The sequence below is a fragment of the Trypanosoma brucei genome, chromosome 6, assembly GCF_000210295.1.
Source record: "Trypanosoma brucei gambiense DAL972 chromosome 6, complete sequence".
Taxonomy (NCBI): Eukaryota; Euglenozoa; class Kinetoplastea; order Trypanosomatida; family Trypanosomatidae; genus Trypanosoma; species Trypanosoma brucei.
In genome coordinates, this window is record NC_026739.1 from 138,262 (window position 1) to 155,761 (window position 17,500).

At 40.1% G+C, this 17,500-nt stretch overlaps 9 protein-coding genes across 9 annotated transcripts in view; 2 read left to right on the forward strand and 7 right to left on the reverse strand.

Moving 5' to 3' along the window:
* Positions 1–381: 381 nt before the first annotated feature.
* Positions 382–756, reverse strand: TbgDal_VI530 (hypothetical protein, unlikely; the record flags this gene model as incomplete). The annotated part of the gene is made up of 1 exon (XM_011775556.1): positions 382–756. One exon carries the CDS (start codon positions 754–756, stop codon positions 382–384), a length of 375 nt encoding a protein of 124 aa, XP_011773858.1.
* A 727-nt stretch (positions 757–1,483) lies between these two features.
* Positions 1,484–1,822, forward strand: TbgDal_VI540 (hypothetical protein, unlikely; the record flags this gene model as incomplete). Its single annotated transcript, XM_011775557.1, has 1 exon — positions 1,484–1,822. One exon carries the CDS (start codon positions 1,484–1,486, stop codon positions 1,820–1,822), a length of 339 nt encoding a protein of 112 aa, XP_011773859.1.
* A 288-nt stretch (positions 1,823–2,110) lies between these two features.
* Positions 2,111–2,464, reverse strand: TbgDal_VI550 (hypothetical protein, unlikely; the record flags this gene model as incomplete). The annotated part of the gene is made up of 1 exon (XM_011775558.1): positions 2,111–2,464. One exon carries the CDS (start codon positions 2,462–2,464, stop codon positions 2,111–2,113), a length of 354 nt encoding a protein of 117 aa, XP_011773860.1.
* A 758-nt stretch (positions 2,465–3,222) lies between these two features.
* TbgDal_VI560 (hypothetical protein, unlikely) lies at positions 3,223–3,552 on the reverse strand (the record flags this gene model as incomplete). Its single annotated transcript, XM_011775559.1, has 1 exon — positions 3,223–3,552. The coding sequence occupies one exon, from the start codon at positions 3,550–3,552 to the stop codon at positions 3,223–3,225; it is 330 nt and encodes a 109-aa protein (XP_011773861.1).
* A 1,159-nt stretch (positions 3,553–4,711) lies between these two features.
* Positions 4,712–5,017, reverse strand: TbgDal_VI570 (hypothetical protein, unlikely; the record flags this gene model as incomplete). Its single annotated transcript, XM_011775560.1, has 1 exon — positions 4,712–5,017. The coding sequence occupies one exon, from the start codon at positions 5,015–5,017 to the stop codon at positions 4,712–4,714; it is 306 nt and encodes a 101-aa protein (XP_011773862.1).
* Positions 5,018–6,666: 1,649 nt separating this feature from the next.
* On the forward strand, positions 6,667–7,287 carry TbgDal_VI580 (hypothetical protein, unlikely; the record flags this gene model as incomplete). Its single annotated transcript, XM_011775561.1, has 1 exon — positions 6,667–7,287. One exon carries the CDS (start codon positions 6,667–6,669, stop codon positions 7,285–7,287), a length of 621 nt encoding a protein of 206 aa, XP_011773863.1.
* Positions 7,288–10,316: 3,029 nt separating this feature from the next.
* TbgDal_VI590 (pumillio RNA binding protein 4, putative) lies at positions 10,317–13,418 on the reverse strand (the record flags this gene model as incomplete). The annotated part of the gene is made up of 1 exon (XM_011775562.1): positions 10,317–13,418. One exon carries the CDS (start codon positions 13,416–13,418, stop codon positions 10,317–10,319), a length of 3,102 nt encoding a protein of 1,033 aa, XP_011773864.1.
* A 1,607-nt stretch (positions 13,419–15,025) lies between these two features.
* On the reverse strand, positions 15,026–15,616 carry TbgDal_VI600 (hypothetical protein, conserved; the record flags this gene model as incomplete). The annotated part of the gene is made up of 1 exon (XM_011775563.1): positions 15,026–15,616. One exon carries the CDS (start codon positions 15,614–15,616, stop codon positions 15,026–15,028), a length of 591 nt encoding a protein of 196 aa, XP_011773865.1.
* A 1,613-nt stretch (positions 15,617–17,229) lies between these two features.
* The window catches only part of TbgDal_VI610 (hypothetical protein, conserved), a gene marked incomplete at both ends in the record, with an annotated part of 1,056 nt that continues 785 nt past the window's right edge, over positions 17,230–17,500 (reverse strand). Inside the window, one exon of the mRNA XM_011775564.1 lies at positions 17,230–17,500. This exon is cut by the window's right edge and continues 785 nt beyond it. Within this exon, the coding sequence (XP_011773866.1) occupies positions 17,230–17,500 (271 nt within the window).

Consider the following 17,500-nt stretch of genomic DNA (forward strand, 5'->3'; position numbering starts at 1 on the left):
TTCAAAGGTGCCACATCTGTTCGTAAATACATAATGACGGAGATATTTTCCCTCGTGGGACCTGAGGTGTGTTTCCCTCAACTCAAAATCTACAACTAAACTCGTCTGTGCCGCACCTCCAGAGGCGGGGTTGAGGGAAACCCAATTCAGTTCCCTCGTGTGAATATATATCCGTCATTATGTATTTATGAACAGATGTGGCACCTTTGAATGTAAAATGAATCGGGTGTCCCATGACATGGAAATGGAATATTGCAACGGGGGTTTTTGGGGGCCGCCGGATTCTCCCGCCCAATTAAGCGGGAACTGCTGAGGCAAAAGGGCACTCGGTGCGGTGCCTTACAGTTGGGAAGTGGGTGAAGCCGTGACGCCGCCGTAGCGTCACACACACACACACACACACACACACACACACACACACACACACACACACACACACACACACACACACACACACACACACACACACACACACACACACACACACACACAGAGAGAGAGAGACCACCAGGCACGGACATTTGGGCAAAAAAGGGGGAAAAAACGGTTCGTACCGCAGCAAATGGGGGCCCATTTAGTTCTGATCGCACGCAGTTGCAAGCGTCGGTAATATAATATCTTTCTGCTTGTCACCGCGTTTTGAAAGGCCAGCGGGGTGGAAGTATTTGGAAGGAGGGGGGAAGCTCTAAGAGCAAAAAAAAAAAAACAACAATAACAAAAAAAAAGGATCTGCCACCGCGGCGGCGATTCACTCATTGTCAGCCCCGGACAGGACTTGCAGGGATCCGCGCTTACGCTGACTAGGGGAAACGATGAGGCATCTGCAGCAAAATAAATAAATAATAATAATACTTATGGTTCCGGCAAATTTGAGGGAAATCATCGGCAAGCCGAATGAGGAAGATGCCACTCCTCGTCATATACACTCTTTGGGTTGGCACCGCGGTGAGGGAAACATGGGAGGGGATGGGGAATAAATCCGTTGCGTGCCACTTTCCTTTTAGTTCCCGCTACCGCTTCTTTTATGGGTTACCCTATCGGATAATAATGAAGGTGTTGTGACAACGATGTCCACGCAGCCTCCTGAGCTTACGGTAGTATCGGCAACTAAAGCGGAACGTTCGCAGACGGACATGCATTTCCAGCAGGAAACCGTGCATGTCTCACACGGCTGTGGCGTAGCCTTCGGAAATTTTTGTTACTTTTATGTTGTTGTTGTTGTTGTTGTTGGGGCGCGATAGAAATAGCTTCCACAAAACTCGGAAAAGCCGGACATCTCCACTCAACTTAGTTTGGAATGCGAGGCTACACGTGTAGAAGGAACTGAAAGGGAAGAAGTGCCCGTGGAAATCTTGTTGGGGCGCGGTAGCGGCTGATTTCTCACCCGCCCACTACTCGAAACCGGTTCCAAGTCCGCGTATCATCGCACACACGCGGTTCCTACGGCCACTTTTTCCCCCTCCAGTTGCCGCTGGCAGTTAAAATGGCAGTCGTAACTAAACTAAGGAGCAATACTTATGTATGTGTGCGTGTGTGTGTGTGGGAGTGTGGCAGGTATTTTCTAAAAAAAAGCAGTAGTCACCCCCCTTTCTCTCACTTTCACCATTCCTCCTCATTTCCTCGCCGATTGTGTGGCACTGTGCTGTGCTACGCAATTCAAATCCACATGAGAAACCACCTTTTGATTCCCCTTCGCAAACATCCATCCATTGCTTTCAAGTCCTCAAGTGTTTGTTGCCCCCGCGGCAACGGGAGAAGTTTGCATGCGGGGGGCACATTTCACGCGCCCAAATGCATAATTGTACGTTCCATTGACTCCTGAACATCTTTGCCATGCTTTAGAACGGCAAAACACCATCCGTGAAACTGAGGCAGCCATTATGAGCGAGTCGGCAGTAATAATAATAATAATAACAACAATGATGCTATTAATGGCGGCGCAACGTCTCCACCCGTATTTTTTTTTTTTTGTGTGTGTGTGTGTGTGCTAAGGCTAACAACAGCGTGTCAAGTAAATTCTTTTTAAGGTAGGATGGAAAGAAAAGGACACAAAAATGAGTACATAAGAGGAACGAGTTACATTCGCCTTTTCAGCACATCGTCCGTTAATTCATACATACACCATCCACCCCCTTCTCCCAACGTCGTGAAAGACCCTACACCATTGAATAATAACAACCCCAACAAAGAAGAAAAAGAAGGAAAAAACAGAACAAACGAACAACAACAACAACAACAACAACAACAACAAACAAAACAGAATTAATATGATGGCGGCATGTTGCCGAAGAGAAAAATAGGATATAAATATATAAATATATGAGTATACAAATATAAATATATATGTGTTTTTTTCCTTTTGTTCGGGGCGGGGGTGGTGGAGGGGCTCTGGCGCTTTTTCAAGACCGGAAGCAACTTCGCTCCGTATATGGCCCGTAAAGGCTCTCATGCCAAATTCTCGCATGTATTATTGTTTTATTTTTATTTTTGGGTGGTGGGAAGCTTCGCACCTGGCGCCAGCACCGTCCGCCGCGCTGAAACTGATTATATTTATCGCCATTGTTTTTGTTTTTCTTTTCGCTTTTAACCCGGCAGCACAAGCACGAGGCAAAGAGAAAGAGAAAGAGAAAGGGAAAGGGGGCCTCTGATGGCGCGATAACTAATTTCACATGCGCTTGCAAAATAAGTCCCCCCTTTCCCACCTCTTCGCGGTTCTATCATATCCACCAACGCACTCAACCAACTGCCGGCATCATTCTCCTCCTTCTCCACACTCTTCCCATCGTAGTGGTCCCGCCCTGCATCGTCCGCAACATAAATGTGGATACAAAAGTGAGAGACAATTTATTTATTTATTTATTTTCCCCCCTCTTTTCTTTTCTTTTTGTTTTGTTTTTTTTTAATATTTTTTGCGTCCTTAAATCTATTCTCTTTTATTTTTTTTTTTGTTTTTCCCGCCCCATCCATACTCCCGCATGATGGCTGGTCGTCTCCACTACGGTGTCCAACTGCACAACCCCCTCCTCCTCCTCCTCCTCCACCACCCTCAAATGCAACGAACAGACTGACAAACAAATACATAGACGTACACACATGCATATATTTTATTTTTTTTAAAAAAGAAGGGGGGGGGGAGAGGGGAAGAAGAAAAAAAAAAATGGGAAAAGGGAAAAGGAATGAGAAACATTTTCCTTCCGATTTTCCGCCACGAGCTATGGATGTTTACATGACGTCTTCTTCATTTGGCCACACCTCTAACCTCTTATAAAATTCATATTGAGTTTCAATCACCTTCAGGAAACGTATATTTCTGTCCCTTGCTCCAACTACCTCATTATAACGTTTTTGATGTTCCTCCGTGAGACTTCCTACTGCAAGTTTTTTTTGCGACCACGATTTCATTTCCTTTTCAAACTCTTCAATCTGCCGCTGGACGTCTCCTCGTATGATATCCATGTCTTGCTTCAGTAACGCGCGATGCCAAAGCCTTTCGGGGACGAAATCTCCCTGCAGAATTTCCTTCCGCTCCCCGTAATAGTAGTACACAGTCATAATGTATTGTAATAAACTAAAAAAAAAAAATCACCACCCCCTCCCTAAAAATAAAGAGCAACTTGGCGCATTTAAAACAGCAACACTAATAATAACAACAATAACAATAATAACAATAATAACAACAGCAGAATCGTTAGAGTTATTTCTGTAATTTTCCACACCCCGCTCTATCAACATTCATTACATAACCCCGATGTTATTATTTCCCAAATGTATCTGGTGCTGACAGCACAGCACGAATAGATAAAAACAAAACAAAACATTACTGCCGTTAAAAAGCGTGGGCGGAAAGGTGGAGGAGGTTTTGTTCATGTGCCGCCTCCTCCCATCAACTCCATTAATATGTTTTGTTGAAGATATGAATAAACCAACACATACACATACGCACGCATATATTTATATATATTTATATATAAAGGTGTTGTGAGAAGAAGACGCGCAAATCCGTAAGTTCCATGAAAACGCCGTGCTTTGTGTGGATATTGTTTATTGCTTTTATTGTTTATGTATATATATATGTGTATATATGTGTGTGAGTGTGTGAGTGAGTAATTGAGTTACATTAATTCGATGAAAACTCCTCTCCTTCCCTCTTTTTATTTTTGTTTTGTGTGTGTGTGTATGTGTCTTTATTTATTTATTTATTTATTTACTTTCCCATTTGGTTCACGTACTTAATGCAAATCTATTAGCTACGAAATGAAGAAATGGATCTTTTCTTTAAAAAAAAAAAATGCTAAAGAGAGTAGCAAAAGAAGAAGAAGAAGAAAAAAAAAAGAGAAAGAAGAAGAGGATATATATATATATATATATATATTAAAAATATATGTATATTTTAAAAAAATATATATATGGAATGAGGGAAACAGCAAGACCATCTTTATTTATTTATTTATTTATCGTTGCCTGCGTTCAAACCCTGCCGTATGAAAGGGCGATATTCCAGTCAACAACATATTTTGTTTCTGTTTTTACTCCATTTCCACACTCGTTTGGTACCGTACGGGAAACACATAAATGCCGTAATGAATGGAGACAACAGAAGTAATAGTAATAATAATATAATATAATATAATAATAATAATAATGGTAACAAAAATAAAAAGAAAGAAAAAGAAGTGAGAAGAGATTTATAAATAGTATATATTTATAGATATCATATATTCATATATTTATAAAGGTTTTGATAGAAATTTGGATGGACGGAAGGGAAAGTTAAGAAAAAACAAAACAAAACAGAACCCTCTCTCTTCAAAAAAAAAAAAAAAACGGTGGAACATGACAGTTTAGGTCCCGTACGTGGCGTGAGTAAAGGAAACTGTAAAGTAGAAAAGGGAAAAATAATTAAAAAAAAACACGCACACAAACAAACAAACAAACAAACAAACAAAAAAAACAAAAAAAGAAAGAAAAAGAAAGGTGAAAACACCACCGTTTCGTCGGTTATCATCGTTGCCATCATTCATTCACTTATTTTATTGAGCTGTTGCCTTTTTTTTATATTGTTTTTCAAAAAAAAAATATATTTATATATAAATATTAATATATCTCGTACAAAAACAAAATGAAAAAGCAAGCAAACAAAAAAACTAAACACAAAAGCACACAAGTACAAATATTTATATAAATATATGTATGTTTGTGTATCAAAGCGTTTATTATTTATTTTATTTTTATTTTTATTTTTTTAGAAGAAAAGAAAAATCTGAAGATACTTCTCCTCTTCTCTACCGTGTTATTAATGTTGTTGTGTTGATGTTGCTACGCATCTCATCTTCTATAAATAAATCCCTCTATTTCATTTAATTTCCCCACATCTTCGTTTATAAATTTAAATAAATAAATAAAAAAATATATATATATATATATATTTATCTATTTTTTTTTCTCCTCCTCCTCCTCCTCCTTTTTTTTTCTTCCTTCTAAAATCCTTTGCTTTTCGTTTGTTTGGCATGGTACAGTAGCAAAAGTAAAAATAATAAAAGAGTTCACAGCACGGGGATGAGAGAATAAACCGAAGAGAAAAACGAAAAAAAAAACAAAGCAATAAAATTGGGAAGTAAAATTACAAAGCAATAAAAGTAAAATATAACAAAAAACAAAAACACACAAACACATACAAAGAGATGAAATGAGACGAAAATGCCTCCCACTTCTCGTGTAGTTGAGGCGAAGTGTAATGAAGACTCAACTACACGCACAATAATAACAAAAAAAAAAAGAAAAAAAAAGAAATTTAGGAGGAAGTGCAGAATAAATTACGAGAAACAAACTCTGTTATTCATCTTTAACTTCCTGGTACCACAACAGTAACAATAACAATAACAATAATAATAATAATAAAATACATACAAATACACATACAAATACACACGCACACACAAAAACACAAGCACGAACACAGACGTATATATAAATAAATACATTTATACATTAATATATATATATATATATAAATATAAAGAAAACCTGTTGCAAGTTCAAAGGTGGGTGTAGGCGCAAACCATGCAAAAACACATAAACATAAACATAAACATAAACACACACACACGCATTGGTATTATGTTGTTGTGTGTTGCATAATGTTGCGAAACTCATACAAAAAAAAAAGGAAAAGAAAACAACAACAGCTCGTTGCCCACTCCCATTCCTATTGTTTCTTCTATTTTATTTTATTTTATTATATTATATTATATTATCATACTTTGTTTCCTTTCCCTTTCCCCCCTTTCCTCTCCTCCGAACATTTTCTATAATATATAAAATAATATGAGATAGATGAAAAACAAAACACGCACACGCAAACTAAAAACTGAAACTAAAACTAATAATAATAATAATAATTTCATTTTGTATACGCAATGTTCGTTAACGCATCTTTTTTTTCTTCTCTATTGCTTGTTTTTTTGATCATTTTTTTTCCTTTTTTTCCTTTTTTTTTTGGGGGGGGGGGAGAGAGAGAGAGAGGACGAATATAACAGAAATAAAAATAAAAATAAAAATATCCCCCACTTTTTGTTTTTTTTTTCATTTGGTTGAAGTGACGTGGCACCCGAAACAAAAATAAAATAAAATAAAATAAAAAATCACGGAGGCTCATCGCGCAGAAACATGTCGAATCACACGCAACGGTTGTCCGGAGGGGAATACACACACAAAAAAAAAATGCACGAAATAAAAAAAGGCAAAATAAATAAACAAACAAACAAACACCGCTCTTCTCCCCTCTCCTCTCTTTTCATCTCGCCAAAAAAAAAAAATTCCGAAGCCGATGGAAAAGTTGTGCAGAATTATATAAATATAAATAAAAAAAAATATATATATATATATATATATATTAAAAAAAAAAAACAGCGCGCGCCTTCTAAAAATAATAATAATAATAATATCATTAATTATATTAAAATATTCGTTTTGTTTATATCTTATATCTTATTATTGATCTTCGCTTCTTCTTTTTGTTTTTTCTTTAAAAGAACGTACACCACCATTGCATGCTTCCTCAACTCTTTTGCCCGCTCTTCTACATTTTCTCTTCTTTTCTGTTTCTATTTTTCCCCCCCCTTTAAAAAAAAACAAAAAAACAAACTAACTAATTTGCAAAATTTCCCTTCACAGCGCAAAGTTACAAGCATAAGAACTTATATATGCCAAAGAAGGATTGATAATAATAACAATAATAATAATAGCAATCATAATAACAGTCACAACAAAAGGGCGAAAAATAAATGAGTAAAAAAAACAAAAAACAAAAAACAAAAAAGGAAAAGAAAAGGTAAAAGAAAGAGGACGTGAGAGAGAGAGAGAGAGAGAGAGTTTGTGTGAGGAGGGACAAAAAGATATTTTGATGGAAAAAGTAACAAAGTAACAAAATAAAAGAAGAAAAAAAGAAAAAGAAAAAGAAGGATGAGGATGAGGGAAAGGGAAAGGGAGAACACACCTGTGAAGTAACTTACAAATAAAACACACAAAATAAGTACATACACTTACAAATTCACACATGAAAGAAATGATGAAAAGCAACGGCCTTTGGGATGTGTAAACGAACTTTACTTGACGTACTCGCATCCACTCAAAGAGGTTTTTTTTTTAAAAATTCATTCCGTTATTTCGCCTCATTTCACTTCTTTCCAGTCTTTTTTCTTTTTTTTTTTCTTATCTTATTTTTTTTTGTGTTTGTGTTTTCTCTTTTCAAGAATTCTTCTCTTGTTGTACCACTAATAATAATAATAATAATACTAATTACGGTAATAATAATGACGACCATAAAACATTCTCCTCTAATTGATTCCTTTTTACTCCCATTGCAAAGGAATATATATATATATATATTTAAAAAAAAAACCCTCTTCCTTGGGTTTTGAGGGGGGGGGGGGAAAGGATAAAGTTGGTATTGTTGCGGTGGTAAATAAAAATAAAAATAAAAATAAAAATAAAATTAAAATTAAAAAACAAACAAACAAACTCTCTCTCTCACTCACTCTTACTTACTTACTCACTCTATTCCTAAAGCTTCTCAGTTTTATTTTTTTCTCTATTATTTTTTATTTATTGGCATCTCCACATGCACTCCCGTTCCTTTATCTTCTATTTTTCTTTTTTCAACTTTATATATATATATATATATATAAATATTTTCTCTCTCTCTCTCTCACACTTGTGCCATCACTTATTCATTTACTTATTTATTTGTTTTGTTGCATTATCCATATCCCCACTTTAGTTGTTGTACCCGGTCGCGTTTAAAAACTTTACAAAAATAAAAAGAAAAGAAAAGAAAAAAAAAGAAGGGAGAGAGAGAAGAAGAAGAATAGTGAGAAAATACAATTTTGGGATCACGCGGAAAATCAGAGGTTTTTTTTTTTCAAAAAAAAAAATTCAACTCAATTCAATTCAATTCGTTTCTTACTTTTTCTTGTTATTTTTATTGTTAATGTTTTCCCCCCTTTTTTTTTCTTCTGTTTTTATTTTATTTTATTTATCCGGTTGATTTGCTTATTCACTTATTTGAGTTTTACTTTCACATGCGAAGCAAATTAGAAATAAAAAACAAAACACACACACACACACACACACACACACACACACACACACACAACAAGCAAAGAAACAGACAACGAATAAGTAAATAAGCCACATGGAAACACAAAGACTCGTACTTTCGAAAGGAGAAAAAAGAAAACAAAAAAAAACAAAAAGAAAGAGGGAGAAAGAGAAAGAGAAAGAGAAAGAGAGAGACAGTATTAAAAATGGAGCAAAACAAAAAGGCACAAGCACCAACCAACCAACCAACCAACCAACCAACCAACCAACCAACGAAAAGCAAAAAGAACAAAAAGCACTTGACATTATGAGGCCTTATGTTAACATGAACCAACACGACGCCTTCATTTATGCCAAGTACTTAAAGATCCTTTTATTTATTTAATTATTTAATTATTTATTCACTTTTTTTTACTTTTATTTATTTATTTTTTTTATCTACTTCTTTCCTTCTTCCTTCTTCACTTTCTTTATGCATCTGTATATATATATATATTTATTTATTGATTTGCTTCATATTTCCGTTTATATGTTCACTTGTCTCTGTGTCAAAGAACTAAAAAACAAACAAACAAACAAAAACACACAAAGAAGCAACGGATGCACAATAAACTCCACCGCACCCTTCAAACAAACAACAAATAAAACAACAGCGATAACGCCACCCTTTGCTGCAAATGCCTCACTACATTTACACTTATATTATATTATATACTATATATATATATATACTATATATATATATATATATAATAATAATAATAATAACAATAGTAATTACTATTACCATTATTACTATTTATGTTATATAGGTAAATTCATTTGTTTGTTTGTTTGTTTTTTTAACACAAACACGCGTCGTAAGATAATAAAAAACAATAATAATAATGATAACAGTAATAACAGTGACATTCATAATACTAATCATAATGAAAAAAGTGAGTAACAGTAGAGGAAAATGCGGACACGCAAACGTCAAGAAGCAAACAAAAACGAAAAAAAAAAACTGGAACCGGAACCGAAACCTAAACCCAAAACGCACAACATAAAAAAAAAGACAGGCAAAAAAAACAAAACAAAACAAAACAACAACAACAAAAGAACTAAACAAAAACTAAAACAACGATGAAATAACGGGAAACTGTTGGATGAAGAGAAGAAAAATAAAAGAAGGCGGTAAGTAAAGAACAACAACAACAACAACAACAACAACAAAGAAAACAACGTTAACTACCAGTAAATAACAACAACAGCACCAAACACCAGCAATAACGAAAAAAAAAAGGGAGCGAAGAGGAAGTAAAAAAAGAAAAAAAACCAAGAGGAAAAGGTCCCGTTCACACTCGAAGTTATTGCTGCTCTTTTTTTCTTTTTGTTTGCTGTCCTTATTATGATTATTATTATCATCATCATCATCATCATTAGGGCTATCATCAGTTTTCTCCCTCTTCCTCTTTCTCTTTCTCTTCAATTATATTATATTATATTATATTATTTCCCGCTCCCGTTCCCGTTACCGCTTCCATTTTCCCCATCTCCACTGTCCTCCAACCCAATTTCCATGAAAAGCACTTCAATGGCGCCCGCCCGCCCACCACCAGCACCACCAGCAGCAGCAGTCAAAACTCCATGCATTTAACAGCGGGCTTAAAGCGAGCAAAACGAGTAATTACTTGAGCGATTAAAAACAGCATCATGATAATAATTTATCACCGTCATCATCCCTTCCTGCCGCGTTGCGTTTGCTTTCGTTTATTTGAGCGCGGGCCACTAATCACATCGACAGCCCTCTGAACGTCTGCCAGCGGACCCCTCACCGATCCGGCGGCGCTGGCGGGTGGTGGTGGTGGTGCCGGTGCGAAACTTCCCAATGAAGCCAAAAGCGCTTTAATGATTTCGACTTCCTGTGGTTTCATCTGCGGTGTTTCGCCAGCCGTACCGCTGCCATTGATGTTGTAATTGGTGGCTGGCCGATCCATAGGGATATTTGGATGAAACGACGACTCGATGACGGAGCGACTGACATCCGCCAGACGGTCGGTGTAACGGTTCCCAATTAAATCCGCCTCACCCGCGTTGACGCCCCTTTCCTGCAAGTGGGTAATGATACGTTCCCTTGCCTGTTCCATCTTGGAGGCAATACGCTTTCCGAAGTTGTGTTTCATTATTTCAGGGCTGAGTTTATGCAAAAGAAAAAGCAACTGAGCAAGCTCAGGACTAATGGGAAGCACATCAAGCATCGTCTGCACAACGTAGTTTCCGTATGAATTCAGGACGATGGCTTCCAATGCCGTGTTTTCCTGATACGGAGTAACAAATGCAGCGGCAGGCTGGATCATTAACCGCTGCTGTGGGTCCTGTTCCCCCAAAACGTAATCCATCCCCATTAACCTCGCTGACATCCCTGTGTTGATTGTGGACCTATTAAATAAGAATCGACACAATTCTAGCTTGGCGCTCGGCGCACACCCCCGCACAATTTTCTCCACCACGTTGGAAGCGAACTTGTTCGCGCATAGAAGTTCGAGGGCTGGTCCTGCACAGTGAGCGGCTTCATTAACCACGTGTCGCTGTGACTGCGAGTTGCACATGCTGATGAGGTGAGTCACCACATAGTTTCCATAGGGATTTAGGGAGAGTTGCAACATGTGACGGAGTATTGCTTTTTGAGTTCGTTGCAGATGCACATTTATTGCGTGGTCCATACACTTCTGAACGACGCAGCAGCCGTGTTTATCGTTACAGACATCCACGGTGTCCTTCACAATGACATCGTACAGAAATGTTAGATCCTTCTGCGAGATGCATTGAAGCAGCTTTTGAATAACGTGACCACCGTTAAGATCCGTCATAAGCTGCAGCGTTCCACGCTGAAGCGCCCGACAAACTACTTGGACTTCTTGACTAGAGCGAAGTGAATCAATTAACTTTTGTACAGCGTAGTTTCCATGCGGGGAGATGGCAACATCGCACAGGGAAGCCGATATATGATAGTCCAGCAACCGCATCCGTTCCTCATCCGGCGCAACCTCAAGCAGTTTCTGGACCAAAAAATTTCCGTACGGGTCTTTCATAACATCTGTAAGCACCGGCAACAACTCGGAGATAACTTTTTGCACCTCTGAGGAGTGGAATGGAAAGCGCTCGAGCACGGATTGTAACATACGACAACCCTGTTGGTCGGCTGCCAGCTTCACGATGCGGCCACCGTGGAGGGGCATTTGAACAGGGGCCCGCGAGCGCGCCGCTGCGTCGTGTGAGTTTTGTGAACCGGAAGCAGTAAAAGCAGCAGACTGGCCGTTTTCACTCATCATACTTCCGGCTAACGCCGTCACGTTTAGATCTCGTTGCTGCATAACTGGGTGAGAACTGTAGTGGCGGTGATGAACCACTTTTGTTGCTAACCGCATGAGAGCATCGGCATCTTCTTCAGCACGGAGCAAAGCAGTGGGATCTGCAAAGGCCGCGTGCACATCCCTCGCCTTTTCGCCGCTCCACCCCTTTCCTTGGTGCTCGGAGCCCGACATAAATGAGATTCGCCTGTTGGGATTGGTCCCAGATGTTTGCATCATATCTATCGTGCTGTTGTTCCTGCTGCCGTGGCTCATGATGGGATTCCGGTTTACCGCACCGGAAGCTGCCGACGAGAGCGTGAACCGTTCGTACGGCTGTCCTGAACGCAGTGGGTAGGTGTCGTGCAACCCCTGCTTCTGGTGCTGCTGCTGACGTTGGTAATCGGCCATTCCGGCACTACGACCTCCAAGCAACAAATCGCTTTCCTGTGGCGGTAGCCTCTCTGGGTGTGCCAACTGGCTGTAGGAAGAATCACTTGTGGGACGTATACCCAAATTTGATCCCCACCTCCCGCTCGTTCTGCGAGTATTTGGTGTGCATAAAGGCGACAACTCGTCCAGAAGATTAATACCGCCAATCGCCTCATTGAGACAATGTGCATCACTTCTGCTTGCGTGGACATCCTTGGTTTCTCCACCTGTTACTTGATCAACAGCATCACCCCAGTCAAGTCGTGCAATAAATCCCGGTGAAGGATCTCCAGCCAGCTCAAGTGGTTCCCCTGTTCGCTGAGTTGTGATCCCGGCGGTGTTGTTCGCATTGGCAGAAGCCACTGTGGTGGAATTCGCTGCAGCGGCGGCAGCAATAGCGGCGACGCCACTGATGGCAGCACCGTGTGCGGATTCCGACCTGGTGGCGCGGGCGCTGTACACAGAAGGTGTAAGCCCTGCGGCTACCGAAGTGGGGGATACGGATGGTGTGGTAGCGCTACCCTCCGCAGGTTCGCCAAGGTGCTGACAACTACGGCGGCGGTAAGCACAAGGTGTAAAGGTACTACTTCCTTCAACCATTAACAGACCTCCCTCAGGGGCGAGAGGCGAAACCTCCAATGACGTTGTCGCTCCGACTATTGAGCGTGTGAAGGTGTTATCGTCCACAGGTCGCCCCACACTCCGCGGACATGGCGGTGAGTTTCCCCAGAGTGAGCACTGTTTCACATCCATTGGAGAATTGCCAGCGGAAGGGCCTCCCAAAAGACTGGCGTTGTGGCGGCGCTCCCAAATGCGTTCTGAGAACTCGTCGCCTCCCCCTCTTGTTACCATTGCGGTTGCGCATCCTTTTCCATTTCCTGAATTTCCATCTACGCCAGTCACCTCGGCACTGGCCTCCATTGTAAGGTCACTAATGTTGATGTTAGAGCACCCGTGACGTCTTGCCTCGAGCTCCCGCGCTGCCTCCACCGCAGCCACTTGCGCGAGGAGGGTTGAAAGTTTAGACGTTATGTTTTCTTCCTCCATGGTTGTCATGATCCGGCGCGAGGGATGTAACAATTATTCTCGTCTTTTCTTCTCTTTTTCTTTTTTTCCCCTCCTCTCCTCTCCCGTTCACTTCTTTCCGTTTCCCTCTCTCTATTGCTTCGTGGTCTCACTACAGCAGTAGTTGCTGGGATCCCAACCAGCACCTAAAAATATCAAAAAAAAAAAAAGAAAAACCTACAAAAGAGAAAAATTATATTTTTTCCTCTGGCCGGTGCTTCAACCTTTCCGTTACTACCTCTTCGTTTTATTCCTCTTCTCCCCTCTATTTTCTTCTCTTGATAGCTTCTTCTTTCCGTTTCTATTCGAGTATGCGTATCTTTATATTTATTTATATATTTGTGTGGCTATATATCTTTTCGTGTGTATATTTCTTCCTCCCTTAGGAGTCACTGAGAGTTTTTTTTTGTTGTTCCCTTCTCTTTCCCTGCAATCCACCTTCCTTTTGGTTAACAAATATATGTTGTATGTATATATATATATATATATTAGCGGTTTGGACGGAAGTGTGAACACGTCGTGATGCGAAATTGGACGACAAAAAAAAAAAGAGTCAAAGAAAAGAGAAGAGAAGAAACAGGATCAAAATGTTGGGAAAGGTAATGGAAAGGAAAATAATAATAATAATAATAATGACACAAAATGTTACGAGGCCCTTTGCCAGTTTCTCTCTTTAAACGTATGGTATTTAAGTAGGAGCGCTTCTACACGCGTACTCCACAACTCCTTTTCTGTGCTTCTGGGCACATCAATAAAAGAAAAATAACCTCTCCGGTAACACGAAAAGGAATGAGCCGTTTAATTTTTATTTAGCCTCTTTCTTTCCGTGACTTTTCTATTCTATGTTTACTTCCTCGTGCATTCATTCGGTTTCATGTCGAGAAGCTGCCCAGTAAGCGGGAGGAAATACACAAGAAATGTTAAAACGTAACAAAAAAAAACAAACAATTAATTGACAGAAGAGAAAAAGAACTCGCCCGTATAGATATGTATGTTTGTTTATTTGCATGACACACCAGCAGACTAAGTGGAACTAAAGTTTAGAATCACAGTAGTAACACCAATAATAATAATAATAACAGTTGTAATCGTAGTAATGGTTTTTCTTTTGTGTGATCATTCCCTCTTCCGGCCATTCAATGTGAGTAAGCATCCGCAATATAAAACCAAAAAAGATATGTGAATGTTTGTGGGAGAAGTAACGCAAGAATCAATACGGAATGACCGCATCATCATGCTTTCATTCCGCTTCCTTGCAAGAAAGTTGTTGTGATGACGGTTATAATGAAGTGTCATTTCGTCACCTTCTTTTTTCCTTTTCTCGCCTCCGCGGGTAGAAGGCGGCGTCACTAATAAGAAAGTATAATAAGTGACAAAACAACAACAACAACTGTTTCTCACTTTAAGAGAAGGGCACATACACAGAAACACAAAAAAGTCAAAAAGAAGGAAAAGTGGACGCGGTCCAGCACGGAGAAGTTAAGTAGAAAGCGACACTGTCGCCAAAAGCAAAGAGGAAAACTAAAACATAATACAATACAACAATACATGCGCACACACGCCGCTATGTGTTTTGTTTATTCCTTTTTTTTTTCCATTCACACGTTCGGATCAATCGCAATTCTTTCCTTCATTAGCGCCCTCCATTCGTTTTCACAACGCTCGAACATCTCCCTCGCCTCCGTTTCCTGTTGGGCCGTTGTCCTCCACCACCAGCCTGTGGTTTCATTTTCCCTCAATGTGGCCGCAAGAGCTGCAGCGGATTCATACCGCCGTTTTAATATTAACGCCCGCACAGCGATATCATCCAACCGCTTCACATCCTCAAGTCGGGCTTCATGTAAACCTCCCGGACCAATGGGGCTCAGCAGCAGAAGAAATGTTGCCGTTCCAAAGGTGCCGAAAGCCCACATCGCCTGCCGCTGCTGCGCTAATCGCCGCGGGTGCCGAATGCGCCAAACCCGATGGATGCGGCGGTATTGCCATGAGGCGAGAAGACCCACAACCCCAGCGGAGGCAACTGCGAGAACTAAAAGCGCCTGTCCCGCCTTTACGTAACGTTCAGCACTCAAAAGCAAACGACTGGCAGCCTTTTCCGTGCTGTTGTAGAGAAGTTGAGCGCCCACTGCACCCTCTTCGCAGTCATTTTTGAGACTTGAGGAATTACTAGGCGTTGTCGTTGCGGTCATTTATGATTTTGCTTTTGCTTTTGATATTCTTTCTCTTTCTCTCTTTCTCTTTTTTTTTTTTTTCTAGTATATGTCTTGTCCTCGCTCCTTGTAACGAGTGTGACGGCTCCACCACCCCGAGGAGACAAAGGCAGCAAAAAAACTATGTAACTCATCACACACACACACACACACACACACACAAACCAAAAACGCAAAACAACAACAACAACAAGAACAGCGGCAAGAACAACACCAAAAAAAAAAAGAAGAGAGAAAGATAATTATCAGGAATGAAAACTATATGTGTCGCAGAAGACAATCGTGCATACGAACAACGCGTGGGAGACGAAATATTGTCATGTGAAACAGCACGATGCACACGATGGGTAAAACAATACTAACTACAAACCTGTCGTACGTATACGAGTACATAACCACTCTTCTCTCTTCTATTCTGCCTTCTTGTACACCTTCTCCCCACTTACCCGCAATGCACACACACACGGCAGACAAAAGCTCGTCTCAACATCTATTAGTGGACACACCACACATATACATAAAAATAAGTAAATATTCACCACAACGACAACAACAACAACACCGACAGATAAACCAACAGGGATGCGGGGAGGGGAGGGGACGGGAGCAAACCGGTGGAACGTTGCACTTATATATATATATATATTTATATTTATATATTTATATATCAATTTCTGGCATTTTTGTTTGTCTATTTGGCCTCTGCGATTCGTGTTTTGGTACCCTCCAGGTTGTGCTAAGCCCCCCCCTCTCCTCCTCCTCCCCCCTCCCCTCAAAAAAAAAAAAAAGAGAGGATCGAAACGACATAACAACAAAAGCAGAATAGGGCTACATTTAATCTACTCTCCCTTCCTCCCTTTCTCTCTCTCTCTCTCTCCTTCTTTTTTTTTTCTTTCATTCTATTTTCCACTCTACATTTCCCCTTTCATCATGTCGGTTTCGCCTTCACTTCAGTTTTGTCACTCCCACCCGCAACGCCACAAATTCTCCATATGCACAGAAAAGATAAAATAAAATGGAGCAGCTGCAGCAACAACGACAAACAAAGAAAAAAAAAAAGGAACAGAAAAAAAAAAAAGGGCCATGCACGCCAACGTGTAAAATATCAACCGCAACAACGGAAACCCTTATTTTTTTTTCCCTCCTCCTCCTCCTCCAATTCGTTTACTTATTTATTGTCTCTGGGACGGGTAGCAAATTGTGATAGTTCGTTGTTAACAAAAGAGAGAGAGAGAAAAAAAAAAAAGAAGCGTAAACAACTGAACAAAAACAACAAGCGACGTAAATAACAAAGGAAGAGGAACAGGAAAACAACGAAAAAACGAAAGGGGGAAAAAAACGATCATAAGGGAAGGGCACACAGAGGCGCAACCAAAGCAAGGTTTAAGCGTCATGCCGGAGAGAAGGAAAAAAAAAAAACACGCAAAATAAAATAAAGTTAAAAAAAAAAAAGAGACGAACAGAACTAACCAACCAACCAAACGCAAAAACAAAACAAGAAAGAAAACGGCCAAACAAACACGAAAACGTGTGTATGTGTGTGGGAGGGGAGGAGGAGAAAGGAGAGGGAAGAAGTAAGATAACATCCTTATCTACATGATGTTTATCTTCAGCGCCGTTCTCAGGTTATCCGCTACGGGAAGGCGCATGATAACCCTGCTGTACTGCGTCAGCGTTGGGCACTTCTGCTTGACGAGTGGCATCAGCAGTTTTGTTGTGGCTGCCTGTACGATGGCCATTGACACGACAAGGTCTGCCGCTGTGAGAGAGTCACCTACCAAAAAAATAATATCACTTGGTGGAGCTACATTCCGTTGTGATGCAATTGTTACGGGCCGTGGGGTACCTGCACTTCCGCGTGGC